General features: G+C 46.5%; 1 protein-coding gene across 1 annotated transcript in view; it reads right to left on the minus strand.

Annotated features, from left to right (window-relative positions):
* Window positions 1–258: 258 nt before the first annotated feature.
* VAMP4 (vesicle associated membrane protein 4) overlaps window positions 259–13,719 on the minus strand; it is a 177,128-nt gene continuing 163,667 nt past the window's right edge. The window contains exon 9 of the mRNA XM_086957617.1: window positions 259–4,134. Within this exon, the coding sequence (XP_086813743.1) occupies window positions 4,106–4,134 (29 nt within the window). The 3' untranslated portion in view covers window positions 259–4,105. The remainder of the gene's footprint in view (window positions 4,135–13,719) is intronic.

Consider the following 13,719-nt stretch of genomic DNA (forward strand, 5'->3'; position numbering starts at 1 on the left):
GGCATCTGCGGCTAGTGGTCTCTTTCAGATAAGTACTCCATCAAATGCATCATTTTCTTATGGGATATATCCCAAATATAGCAAAGCCAACTACGTCACCTGAAACGCACCAGCTATTAAAACGAAATCCCTTTTGCACTGAGTGAATTGCGAAACAATTCAATTGGTAATAGGTATTCAGTTGAAGAACAGCCAAATTGTTTCAAGCTGATGAACAATGGCAAACCGCGATTAAAGAGACTTAAAATAAACACCTTAGGTTATAGAACACAACTCTTTAATGCTTTCTTTACTCTCATTTCATAGTCATGCCCCACCACACACTCCTTTTAACAGTACAAGCAACTTTGGTGGAAATATAAATAGGAAAGAGCACAAATACATTATCAGACAACATCAATAACTATATACAAGTAGAAACCCAGCAGAGGCAGGGATGAGGGACTGCACTGCAAACGCTCGGTACCCGAATGCTAACCCTGAAGTACAGCTAAGTACATCCCAAACATGGCAACTTCAAATCAGTATAAGACAGACATTATCAGTAAACAATCTCAGATACAGGCAATATCATATCAGAAAGTGGCCATGCAGGCACAGTCCCTAGACATCATTTAATCACAGTACAGAACTGTAAGGCACTGGCACATTAAGAACAATTCCAGTACCAGGGGAGGACTTGAGGGTCCCAGTTCAGGCTGACATCCGATTATACATCAGTCAAAGATAAAAAGTTTAGCAAGATATTAAAATCACAACATTTTCTTTTAGAACCCAAGTATTAGGGACATTAAATCACAATTGAATTCTTCAATAGGCTTTTCTTGCAATTTGATGCCAATGCATGGATTCCTACTAGAAGTGGCACAGCGCTGGAGTATTTTTCATGAAAAAGCAATGTCTTGTTCTGCTTCTACCACATTATTTTCCAGATGCGTACTAAAACAAGGACATTGAGCCTTAGTAGAAAAAGCCTAATTTCCCATCTCGTAAGCAAAGTTTGCTTTGCTGCCACAAGAAGCTAGCAAGCATGCATTGCTCACTATCAGGAATCCTTCGTAGTCACACTGTCGAAAAAATAAACTATCTGCTGAATGTGCGACATCAAATAATAATCTAAACATGGGTGACAAACTTCTCGGACTCCCCTTGCTCCCCTTGTCAAACGTTTTAGTACTCACCCTGGCATACATGCATGCACGTCTTTCCACAATTGATGATGCAAGGCATGGGTGTGTCTAAACTAACAACTGTTCAGCGCCAGGATATCCTCCTGAGTGGTTGTGCGCTCTCCGAATCTGCATAACAAAACCTTATGTGTCTGCATCGCTAGAAGACAACTACATTAACTTTGTCATCTCTAAAAACCCTTCGCTTGCACCCACATTTTTCAGACCCACTGATGTGTAGAACGTGGAATGTTTAGTGGCACAAGCTCAGTAACTTGCAAGATACTATTAGGTAAGGTAAGTTAAATAGTCAAGAAATACAATCCTTCATATCATGGAAAGGCTACAAAAAAGCTAAACATCTCGATGCCTAGCTCATTGTTTTGGCAGTAATTATTCAATTGGAATTTTAATCATTTTGCCAGATACTTAGTATATTCGATTATCACCAGATTAAAATTATAGCTATTGTATTGATTTAGTGTGAGTGAAAGCCTAGACTGGCTTAAACTGGCTCTAGCACATGGGTCTGATCAAACTCTACACCCGTCGAAGAACCAACATTGCAACTGGATAAAAGGTGGCACGGAGTTGAAACAGTACTACTGTATCTGTGTGTTAACCAGAAAAACCTGCATGTTTCTTTAACATCTTAGTAACGTTATTAAATTATAAAAAGAATATCAAATGTCTTTGCCATTAGTTGTATAACAGACACTTTTTGTTTTAAGTGACATCTGCACAACACAAATGATTGCACTGTAGGAAAATTAATGTGAATTATAAGATGTCTGCAGTCAGCTGAACACTGACAGAAAAGTAGAACATAGGACAATTCTTAAGACTGTGTTTAATAACATTTGGAAGTTGAACGTTGCCTTTTTTTCTTCCTAAACGGATTTCCATCCCTTTTCATGGTGTTACGGCTAGGTATGCTTATATCCCCAGCCCACCCACACCTGCTGCACAAGTGGTGTAAACATCTGGAGAATGTAATACTGTCATGATTTTAAATAACCTTCAACACAAAAATTATCCTTAGGAGCAACGGAGACAATTTTATATACAACGTACCTCTCAGAGAGGCTAAAACAGATCTAAGATGGACAAAAAGCGAACTGCACAACAACAAACACTGGTTAAACCTTAAAAGGAGTGGTGCAATAATTTCCCCACACAAAGTATCAGCTCATTACAGCTCATCATGGATACAGTTTCCTGGAGGACCAAGTGGACCCAACAATGCTCAAAACCAATCACAATATCCGTCAATATTCAACTTCCATGCTACACTCTCCTAAATTATGATTTTACCTACAATCCCCAGGTGAGGGCGGACAAGGATCCCTGCAATAGATGGGCCATGTGAAATAATACTTTTATTTAATCTGTTACATTCTCCGCAACTCTGCATGGAGAATCAAAAGCATGAGACCAACGACAAATAAGATGAGGGATCTCAATGCTGTCCTCAGAGCAGCATACACATGTGACAAATCAAGTCACCAAACACTTTAAAGTCAGCCCTGGTGGGCAAAGTGGTTTATCTACAAAGCAATGTAGTTGCTTTCCAAGTCTAAATATTTGAATGTGATTGGAGCAAATCCAAAGCAAGTTATTTTGTGAGACTAAATCTGGTACTTGTGAAATGTTAGACCTTTGATCAGAACAATCTTCAAATCCTGGACTGGAATGGGCTCACCGTTCTGTTACAAGGACTCAATAGAGATCAAATGTAAAGAGGGTTGCAGGTTCAAACTAGAGGCTTTACCTCCGCTTCACAGCAGCAACATTCTATACCAGCGAAGGCAATGCAGGGTACTTGCCTTAATTATGAATATTAAATTCAATAACTGATAAGGGGACTGTATCCTTCGAGATTAAAACTGGTCTTCAGGCTTTCAGAACACCCCGCCACTTCTATCTAGAGACCAATCCGGCAGAAGTATGGACTCGCTGAGTCAATACTCAGAAGCAAGATGTGTAATTTGGACTACCATGCTTATCTCCTTTCTGGCTCGATGCAGGGAGGGTCTCATCAGAGAAGGGACATCAGCAAGTTAATTTGCCCGCCCCAAGAATTTTACCACCGAGGTTGGGGTATGGTCCAACCATATTCTGAATCTCCCCAGCTTTATGTCAATCAACACCTATCGGGTCTTCTGGCCAAGTAGGATAGCATCTACCCATCAGTGTCTTGACAGCTCTCACCAACACACATTGTGCAGGCACTGAAGAACGGCTTTGTACCTCTACAGACAAAGGCAACACATTAGGCGCTTCAGATCTGGAGCAACAAATTCAAGTTATTCAGTCTCTTAAGTGAATCAGGGACAGACTCTGAAGAATATTGGTTCTTGTAATGTGTTTCTGAAGCATGATGTTATACATGTAAAGGCAAAATCATTAAGAAAATGAGGAGCCTTGAAAAACAAACCATGATGATTTCCCTTTTAAGCGTAGAATAATCTTTCGCTGGTGCAACAGTCTCGAAGTAAAAATCATTTCTTGACCAGTAAAAATACAGAAGAGAGAAAAACAGGCAAGTAACGACTGTCGCTTCGTAACTGGGTTTTTTGGAATCTAAAATCCCAATTGGGCCATATCATGAAGGCTGTGATGCAGGAGAGAAGTCAGCCCAAAATACAAACCATAAGCAAGGAAAGCTGAAGCTAGCTAGAAACCGTGAAATCCCACTGGCTCAGACTGCAGTGCCATATTTTTTAAATTAACATATATATATGCATATCTATAATGTATACATTTGTCATAACCTGGAATTGGCAAGAATTCGAGAGTAGTAGGGCCAGGACAATATCTTGCATGTACAAAACAGAACAGATCCGGGGGTATGTACATGGGTTAAGCTTAAATTATGCAGCATTTTAATTTCCTAAAGTGGCTTTTAAGCTAGGATCCTTTATTCAATCTCTGTGTCAGGTCCGGTACTTCAATACTATGGGAACTGCAAAGAAACATAGAAAACACTTTAGTAATTGACAACTGCATTCACCAAGTTAAATAAAAACATGAATCAAATTCATATCGGTCAACAAAATCTTCTGGTCGCACATATGTTAGGAGAAGGGGGCGAGCTGAAACTAGGTCAGGTACCTCTGCAATGTCAGAGAGAAGACCGTTTTCAAAAAAGGTGGATAGTCCTTTCACAGAGTGGCACTGCTTTGTATTTCCCTACAGAAGCTCGTTAAAAAATGATAAATGTATGGTCAGTAGTTCTTACTCAGAATGGAAGCCTGGCCCAGGAACAGTCTCCTGGCACCAAGAAGGATGATCAGCAATCACCTAAAATTTGGAAGTCGATAAAGAGCTGGCTGCTCCCTGAGCCACGATGAGTTAGTCGCTTGTCACAAGATGTACTGTACATATACTGAACTCTCATGTTTACATGTCCTAAGCACTTCTAGTCAAGTCAAAGAATTTATATAGCGCTCTACATACCCAGAGGGTCTCAAGGCGCTTGGGGAGGGGAGGGGGATTACTTGTCAAATATCCACGTTTAAAGTTGCTTTCTGAATGCTAGGTGATTCTGAGTAAGGCGAAGGTGAGTGGGAAGGGAGTTCCAGGTTTTAGCTGCCAGGTAGGAGAAGGATCTACCTCCCATGGTGGATTTGTTAATGCGGTGTACAGTGGCAAGGGCTTGGTTGGATGATCGTAGCTGGCGGGAGGGGGAGTAGAAGGACAGTCGTGTGTTGAGGCATTCTGGTCCGATTTCGTAGAGTGCTTTGTGTGCGTGGGTTAGGAGACGGAAGGTGATCCTCTTATTGACGGGTAGCCAGTGGAGGTTTTTCAGGTGACCAGAGATATGTTCTTTACGCGGGATGTCTAATATGAGCCTGGCTGAGGCGTTTTGGATTCGTTGGAGTTTTTTCTGGAGTTTAGCGGTAGTGCCGGCGTAGAGGGTGTTTCCGTAGTCCAGTCGGCTCGTGACCAGGGCGTGGGTGACCGTTTTCCTAGTTTCGGTGGGGATCCAACGAAATGTTTTTTTGAGCATGCGAAGAATGTTGAAGCAGGATGAAGAGACGGCGTTGACTTGTTTGTACATTGAAAGTGAGGAATCCAGGATGACGCCCAGGTTCCGTGCGTGGTCTGTCGGGATGGGTGCTTTCCCAAGGGCTTCTGGCCACCAAGAATCGTCCCATGCAGAGGGGGAGGTACCTAAGATAAGGACTTCTGTTTTATCAGAGTTCAGTTTCAGACGGCTATGTTTCATCCATTCGGCAACTTCTTTCATTCCTTCGTGTAGGTTAGTTTTGGCGGTGTGAGGGTCATTGGTGAGTGATAGGATCAGTTGAGTGTCGTCCGCGTAGGAGATGATGTTGAGGTTGTGTTGGCGTGCGATGGTTGCGAGGGGGCTCATGTATACGTTGAAAAGGGTGGGGCTGAGTGAAGATCCTTGTGGGACGCCGCAGATGACTTCAGTGGCCTCTGACTTGAATGGTGGAAGGCGGACTCTCTGGGTTCTTCCGGTGAGGAACGAGGTGAACCATTCTAGTGCTTTTCTTTGGATTCCGATGTTTCTGAGGCGCTGTAGAAGGGTGTTGTGGCAGACTGTGTCGAAGGCTGCGGAGAGGTCGAGGAGGATGAGGGCGACTGTGTCTCCGTTGTCCAGTAGGGTTCGAATGTCATCTGTTGCTGCGATGAGGGCGGTTTCAGTGCTGTGTTTGGCTCGGAAGCCGGACTGTGAGGAGTCGAGGGAGTTGTTGGCTTCGAGGAAGGCGGCGAGCTGGTTGTTGACGGCTTTCTCGATGACTTTGGCCGGGAATGGAAGGAGCGAGTTTTTGAGTTCGGTGGGGTCCGCTGTGGGTTTTTTCAGAAGGGCGCTGAGTTCTGCGTGTTTCCAGCTTTCCGGGAAGGTGGCGGAGTTGAGGGAGCAGTTGATGACGTCTCCGAGGTGCGGTGCTATGATGGAGTCTGCTTTGTTGAAGATGTGGTGAGGGCATGGGTCTGTGGGGGATCCTGAGTGGATGGAGTTCATCAGGCGGATAGTGTCCTCAGTGGAGATTGGGTTCCAGTCATTAAGGGTGTTCGAGGGTGGTGAAGGTCCAGCGGATGGTTGGGTGGAATGGTCTCCGGGTTGGTTGTCGAAGCTGTTGTGGATGTCTGCGATTTTGTTGTGGAAGAATGAGGCTAGGGAGTCGCAGAGGGCTTGAGAGGGGGTGATGTCGTTGGAGTTGGCCGAGGGATTGGTGAATTCCTTGACGATGTTGAAAAGTTCCTTGCTGTTGTGGGCGTTGCTATCTAGTCGGTTCTTGAAGGCGGTTTGCTTGGCTTTTCGGATCAGTTGGCGGTGTGTGCGAGTGGTGTTTTTGAAGGCTTCCTTGGTGCTGGTGGTTGGGTCTTTTTTCCAGGCTTTCTCCAGGGAGCGGCAGAGTTTCTAGGATTTCTTAAGATCATCGTTGAACCAGGAGGCTTTCTTGCTGCCAAGTTGGATTTGTCGTTTTTTCAGTGGTGCTAGCAGGTCGGCGCTGTTGGATAACCATAGGGTGAGGTTGGTGGCGGCTTGGTCGGGGTTTGAGGAGTGGGCGGGGGGCTTTTGAAGAAGCGATGAGGAGATCTGGTCGATGGTCATTTTGTTCCAGTTTCTTTGCAGAGTAGGTTGGGAGTGGTTGTTGGGTTTGGGCTTGTTGTAGGTAAAGTGGACGCAGCTGTGGTCAGTCCAGAGGAGAGCCGTAGTGTGGCTAAAGGAGACATGGTTGCTGGAGGTGAAGATAGGGTCGAGTGTGTGACCTGCGATGTGGGTGGGGGAAGTGACCAGTTGTTTAAGTCCGAGGTTGGAGAGGTTGTCCAAAAGGGTAGTGGTGTTGCGGTCGTTGTTCTTTTCAAGGTGAAAATTGAGGTCTCCCAGAAGGATGTAATCTTTGGATGGGAGGGCGTGTGGAGTGATGAAATCCGTGATGTCTTCACTAAATTGTGCGCGGGGTCCTGGAGGTCTGTAAAGGAGGGTGCCTCGGAGTGTGGTTTTGGGGTCGGTGTGAATCTGGAAGTGAAGGTGTTCAGAGTTGGCGAGATTGATGTCAGAGCTGGTTGAGATGTGGATGGATTTTTTGTGGACGATAGCGAACGTCACAAATGACACTAAACATACTACTCTGGCTAGAACTCAAAGCAATAATTTACCAATCATGCACAAAAAACATAGAAGCTATATAACCATTCAGAAGGTACTTTGAGGCCTTGTTAGTTCTGGGGAAACAATATAGAAGTACTATAATAGTATACACATTCTTGTAGCATTCTGACCATCACCTGGTGGGACCTCTCATAAAGCAAACGTTATGTTCTCCTCGATATTCTGTGTTGGCTAAGTACACAGAGGAACGCCTCTTGGAATCATGTAACCAGCATGGAAGTCTATGCATCTGATGGGGCACCCTTATGCACAGGGAAACAACGAAGGCTCTACATTTGCCAGATGGGGACCTGTGCATCCATGTTAACAGTATGTAGGTCTATGTACAAAGGAAGAAACTCATGTATAAATCACGGTAGTCTACAAACATGTACACAACTATTTGCCTGTAACACTCAGTGGGGTATTGCGGGTCCAGACAGGTCCTACTGCCACAGTCCACATGCCTCAAAACTAAGCCCCTACAAGTTGGCTGGAGGAGTGTGCTGCACCTTAGAGCTTGCACTTTGCCAACCTGCGAGTCTAGATTGACCTCTCTACCTGCCACACCACAATGAAGTAGCATCCAGTGTTATTACGGTTCCAGAGTACCTTCGCAAGGCCACTGTGGGACCACAGCCAATGGCACACTGAATAGCAATAATGAGTGCCAGAAATAATCTGCACTTGCGTCCTTGTCACTTCTAATACCCCTAAATCTTAACTGCTTGAGAGGGGTCAAAGAAGCTGAATCAAAAAACATAGCTTAGAGGAGAGTCTACACAACACTCTTCACTAAGCCACACACTTCCTAAAAGAGTACCTGCCCTACATATTCTTTGTTTAGAACAGACTTCAATTGGATGCTAGTTAAATTCCTGCACTTGGTGAATTCCAAATACCTGGACATGTGACCAGACAGACACAGACACCCAGGTGGGTTTAGTTGTTTGGGTCAGATGGAAGAAGCACTGCAGCCACATCACATGGATTTCTACAATAATTAGGTCTGTAATGAAGAACATTGGAGACTACACCTCCTGTGCAACTAGTAAAAAGCATAATCCAGGGATTGTTAGGTCTAGATACACCTGCTTTTACCTTTTCCATAGCATCAAGAATAATGGTTGCACCGTTCATAGATGCCAACCGCCATCTTCAAAACGGAAAAGCCAGACTCCAGCACCATAACACAATCATAGTTTTCATATTCCTCCATCTTGGTCTCTTGGGCTAACAACTTCACTCTCTTCCCTCTTCTATTGACCACTTTTTCCAAACTATTTAATTGCACTGTACAATTTAGATTGAAATTCCTTCTTTAAAAAGACCAATAATCTTATAGCTTGTCCACTAATGTAGGAAATATGGTGGAAAGAGGAGTGAACAACTTGGAATGCACTGCTGGATAAAGCTACACAGAGGTCAATAAAGTGGAATGTCCCCCGTTTATATCTCCAATCACACGTTGCTCCTGAGCCAGGTTCTAACTCGCATCCTCCTACATTGATGACCTAGGATTATGTTTCCGGAGAAGATTATTCTACAGAAGCTCCTTCTTTTGGCAGACTATTTGCATCCATGGAGAGGAAATATTATAGCACTGTACTGGACTTTTTTTTTATAGCAAATTGTCCCTTTTACCAGTAATTGGCCAAACTGAACACCAACTCATAGACTTGGAGACGTGACTACTCTGACTCAGCCAGACAATCCTATCTGGCTGCACGTAAAGACTACAAAGCAGCCATCAGGTCAGCTAAAATGGAACACTTTTCTGAAAGGATCTCATCGGCAGCAGACAAATCCAAGGAGGTGTTCAGAGTCCTGAATGAGCTAACTACAGATGACAGAACCCTCCCAGCTCAGACCCCCACCCAGGAGGCCTGCGACACTCTGAACTCTTTCTTTCTGGAAAAGATCATAAAAATCAAAAAGTCTATCCCCCCCCTTCCCCAGTCATCTCCACCGGATATTTCCTCCAATAACCCCCTGACTATCACCACCTTCTCCGCTCTGGATCCTACCTCCCTAGTGGAACTTGCCACCCATGTTAAATCTTGTTCCCCTAACGACTGTTGTCCACCATCTGTCCTGCGGAGTATATGTCTCAATCTGCCAGACTGTATTCTAAAGTTACTCAACAGATCTCTTAGCAGTGGCATCTTTCCTACCTCTTTCAAGGAGGCCATCTTATTACCCCTCCTCAAAAAACCCGGCGCCGACCCTGCAGAGCCGTCAAATTATCGCCCCATTTCCCTCCTCCCCTACTTCTCCAAACTTATGGAGGCCCATGTCACCCGGAGCCTGTCAAACTTCATTGAATCCTCCTGCCATCTGGAGCCTAATCAGGCTGGCTTCCGACCTGCCCACTCGACAGAGGCCGTCATCCTGGCAGTCCTTGACACACTTAGGAGCAACGCGGACGCGGGGCGCCCCCAAGCCCTCGTCTTTCTGGACTTGTCGGCCGCGTTCGACACGGTGGATCACAACATCCTCCTCCACCGTGTCGAGCAGGCAGGCATCCAGGGCACCGCTCGAGTGGGTCAAGTCCTTCCTCACTGGAAGAACACAGGCGGTCCGCCTGGGCCCTTACACCGCCAAAAAATCCCCCACTTCCTGTGGTGTCCCCCAGGGCTCCTCCCTTTCCCCGCTTCTATTTAATTTATATCTCCGGCCACTGATTCAATCTCTTCTGAAATGGGATATCATAGTCTATAATTACGCCGACGACTTGCAACTCATCCTCTCCCTTAACTCACCACATGCCATCAATACGTTCCATGCAGTGATGATTCATATCCAACTCTGGATGAACCAGAATCAATTAAAGCTGAACCCCGGCAAGACCGAGCTCCTTCTCCCTGGACTCAGTCACGCCCACTGGGGCCCACAGTACAAGCCTCAGGAGCTCGGCTCTCCCCCTATCCCAGCAAAAACAGTAAAGAGTCTGGGCGTAATCATGGACGCCGAACTCACCCTCAAAGCCCAAGTTGGAGCGGTAGTTTCATCTTGCATGTACCAACTTCGGAGGATCCGCAAAGTCAGTCATCTTCTCCCCCCCAGGCACTCACTTAAACTGTCACCTCACTTGTGCTCTCTCGCTTGGACTTTTCCAACTCCATTTATCACGGTCTCCAGCAATTTCTGTAACACCGCCACCAAGTCGTCCAGAATCAAGCGGCCCGCTTGATCCATGGAACCCCCAGATGGCAATCAGCCAAGCCTCTGCTCCCTAGCCTCCATTGGCTTCCAATAGACCAAAGGGCTACGTTCAAGGTGGCATGTCTCACCTTTAAAGCCCTTCATTGCTCTGGCCCTGGGTTCCTCAAATCCCTCATCCATCCTCACTGTCCAACACGCAACCTTGATCAGCCTACCGTGACTTGCTAGTCACACCCAAAAACAAAACTAAGAAATTCGGCGGCCGCCGTTTTTCCTACCTAGCTCCTGTGCTCTGGAACCTCCTTCCTCTTTCTATCAAATCTTCTTCCTCCCTTCTTAAATTCAGAAAACTGTTAAAAACCCATCTCTCTTCCCCCCCCCCCACCCCCCTCAGCTAGGCTTCTCGCTCCCGGCGCTTCCTCCTCACCCACTCTGTCTATCTGCGCCAGGAAGCTTCGGCGTCAGTGCGCTTTACAAATGGCACTTAAGATAAGATAAGAACAGAGATACCCCTAATACAGAACTGGAGTTACAGGACAGAAACTACTCCTTCTGTAGTAGGGGATCTCTGTGTGTAGTCATAATGTAGTGAATAGAATGGCAAACCCATCCCCACACCAAAGCGGCGGTGGAGAGTAAAGAAATAACACCACTACTGTGCGAACAAATTCCGCAGCGAAGCCTGTCCAACCTGAGCATCTGCCCTGGCATCAGTGTCCAGACAGTAATGCTTAGCAAAGATATGAACCGACTTCCAAGTGGCTGCTTTGCAGATTTCAGCAATCGGCTTGTTACGGAGCAAGGCTGTCGTGGCAGCTTTGCCCCTGGTGGAATGAGCCTTAGGCTTACCTCCTAAGGTCTTATTAGCTTTTTGGTAACACAATTGTATGCAGGACACAATCCACCTAGAAATGGACTGCTTAGAGGTAGCAAGACCCGTCCTGACTGATCCACATTTGATAAACAACTGGTCAGACCTACGAATATCTTTGGTTTTATCCAGATAAAATTTCAACACCCTCCTAACATCCAGGGAATGGAGAGACCTTTCCGCTGGAGATGAAGGATTCTGAAAAAACGTAGGCAAAGTTATGGTCTGGTTGACATGAAAATCAGAAATAACCTTGGGAAGAAATTTAGGGTGAGTACGCATAACAACCTTAGCAGCATGAAATACAGTAGAAGGTTCTTGGCAACACAACGCCTGAATTTCACTCACCCTGCGGGCCGAGGTAATGGCCACTAGGAACGCCGCCTTCCAGGACAGGTGCTGCAACGAAGCCTTATGAATAGGTTCAAAAGGCTCCTTCATCAACCTGGACAGCACCACATTCAGTTCCCATGAAGGCGAAGGAAGCCTGACAGGAGGGAATACTTTCTTCAAGCCTTCCAGAAAATCTTTGATCACAGGGATCTGGAAGAAGGAAGTCTGTGAAGGGCATTTCCTGTAGGCAGTCAATGCAGCGAGATGAACCTTAATGGAATGAACATTAAGTCCAGACTGCGCCAAATGTAGAAGGTAAGGAAGGATGGCATCTTCCTTGCACGTCGTCGGGTCATGGTTCTTAGACTGGCACCAGATACAGAACCTCTTCCACTTGTAAGCATAGGAAGTCCGAGTGGAAGGTCTCTTAGACTCCTTCAGTATGTCCATGCAATCTTCGGGCAGATTCAGATGGCCATATTGCACTATCTCAGGAGCCATGCCACCAAACTCAAAGACGAGAGGTTGGGGTGTAACATCTGTCCCCTGAGCTGGCACGGCAACCGAATGTGAGGAAGGAGAGAGCGGTGAAGCAGGTCCGTGAACCACCACTGTCTGGTCCATTCCGGGCCAATGAGTATCATCCGAGCCCTGGACCGGGCCAGCTTGATGAGCACCGCCGGAATCAGGGGAATGGGTGGAAAAGCGTACAGAAAGCTGTTCGACCAGTTGATCCATAACGCATTCCCCAAAGTCCCCTGCTGGTAGTACCTGGAGGCGAAGTCTCGGCATTTGCTGTTTTCGGCGGTGGCGAACAGATCTACGTCTGGAGTTCCCCACCTTGCGAAGACTTCTCCTAGTACTTCGTCGTTTATGACCCATTCGTGGTTTTCCTGAACCAGTCTGCTCAGTGCGTCCGCCTGAACATTCTTTACACCTGGCAGATGGGTAGCAGTTATAGTCAGTCCTCTGGCCAGAAGCCAGTGCCAGATCGTCTGCGCCTCCTGTGACAGAGTGCGTGATCTCGAGCCCCCCTGCTTGTTGAGGTAATACATCGTGGTGGTATTGTCCGTCTGTACAAGCAGAGAGTTGGTCTGAAAGGACGGAAGAAAGGCCTTCAGTGCCAAGTGACCAGCTCGGAGTACCAGGAAATTGATGCGATACGTGGCCTCCATCGGGGACCACGTTGCTTGAATCTGTAGTTTTCCGGAGTGCGCTCCCCACCCCTGGAGAGAAGCATCCGTCATGACAGTCTGCGTGGGAATGTCCTTGCGGAAGGGAACCCCTCTGAGGAGATTCTCCGCTGAACACCAACACTTCAGAGACTGAAGAGCATGCAGAGACAGCCGTATCTTGTCGTCCCAAGATCCTTTCCTCTGATCCCACTTGTCTTCCAAGCACTCCTGCAGCGGTCTCATGTGCAGCCGTGCGTGTGGCGTCAGGAAGATACAAGAGGCCATCGATCCCAGTAGAGAAGACACCGTCCTCACTGTTGTAGATGGAGTGGTCATAAGAGCCTGAGCCTTCCGAAGGAGTGATAACCGTCGCTCTTCCGAAGGAGACACGCTTGCTGACAGCGTATTGATGGAGGCTCCCAAGTACTGTATGCATTTGACCGGAGTCGGAAAGACTTGGACATGTTGATGTGCAACCGCAGCTTGTTCAAGAGAACGCACGTCTTCTGGAAGTGTGCTCGTGCTTCCGAGAAGGAGGATGCCTTGATCAACCAATCGTCCAGGTACGGGTAGACAAACACCTTGTTCATCCGTAGGTGTGCTGCTACCACCCCCATGCACTTCGAGAATGTTCTCGGCGCAGACTTTAGTCCGAATGGGAGTACTGTGTATTGATAATAATTGGCGCCGACTTGGAACCGCAGGAACTTCCTGTGTCTGTGTGCAATGGGCACATGGAAGTACACATCCTGTAGGTCTATAGCACATAGCCAGTCTCCCTGTTGCAACTGAGGATAAATCTGATGCAACGACAGCATGCAAAACTTTTCCCTGCGAATCCATCTGTTTGCCTGTCGCAATTTCAGAATGGACCAG

Source organism: Lissotriton vulgaris, chromosome 1_1, assembly GCF_964263255.1.
Source record: "Lissotriton vulgaris chromosome 1_1, aLisVul1.2, whole genome shotgun sequence".
NCBI lineage: Eukaryota > Metazoa > Chordata > Amphibia > Caudata > Salamandridae > Lissotriton > Lissotriton vulgaris.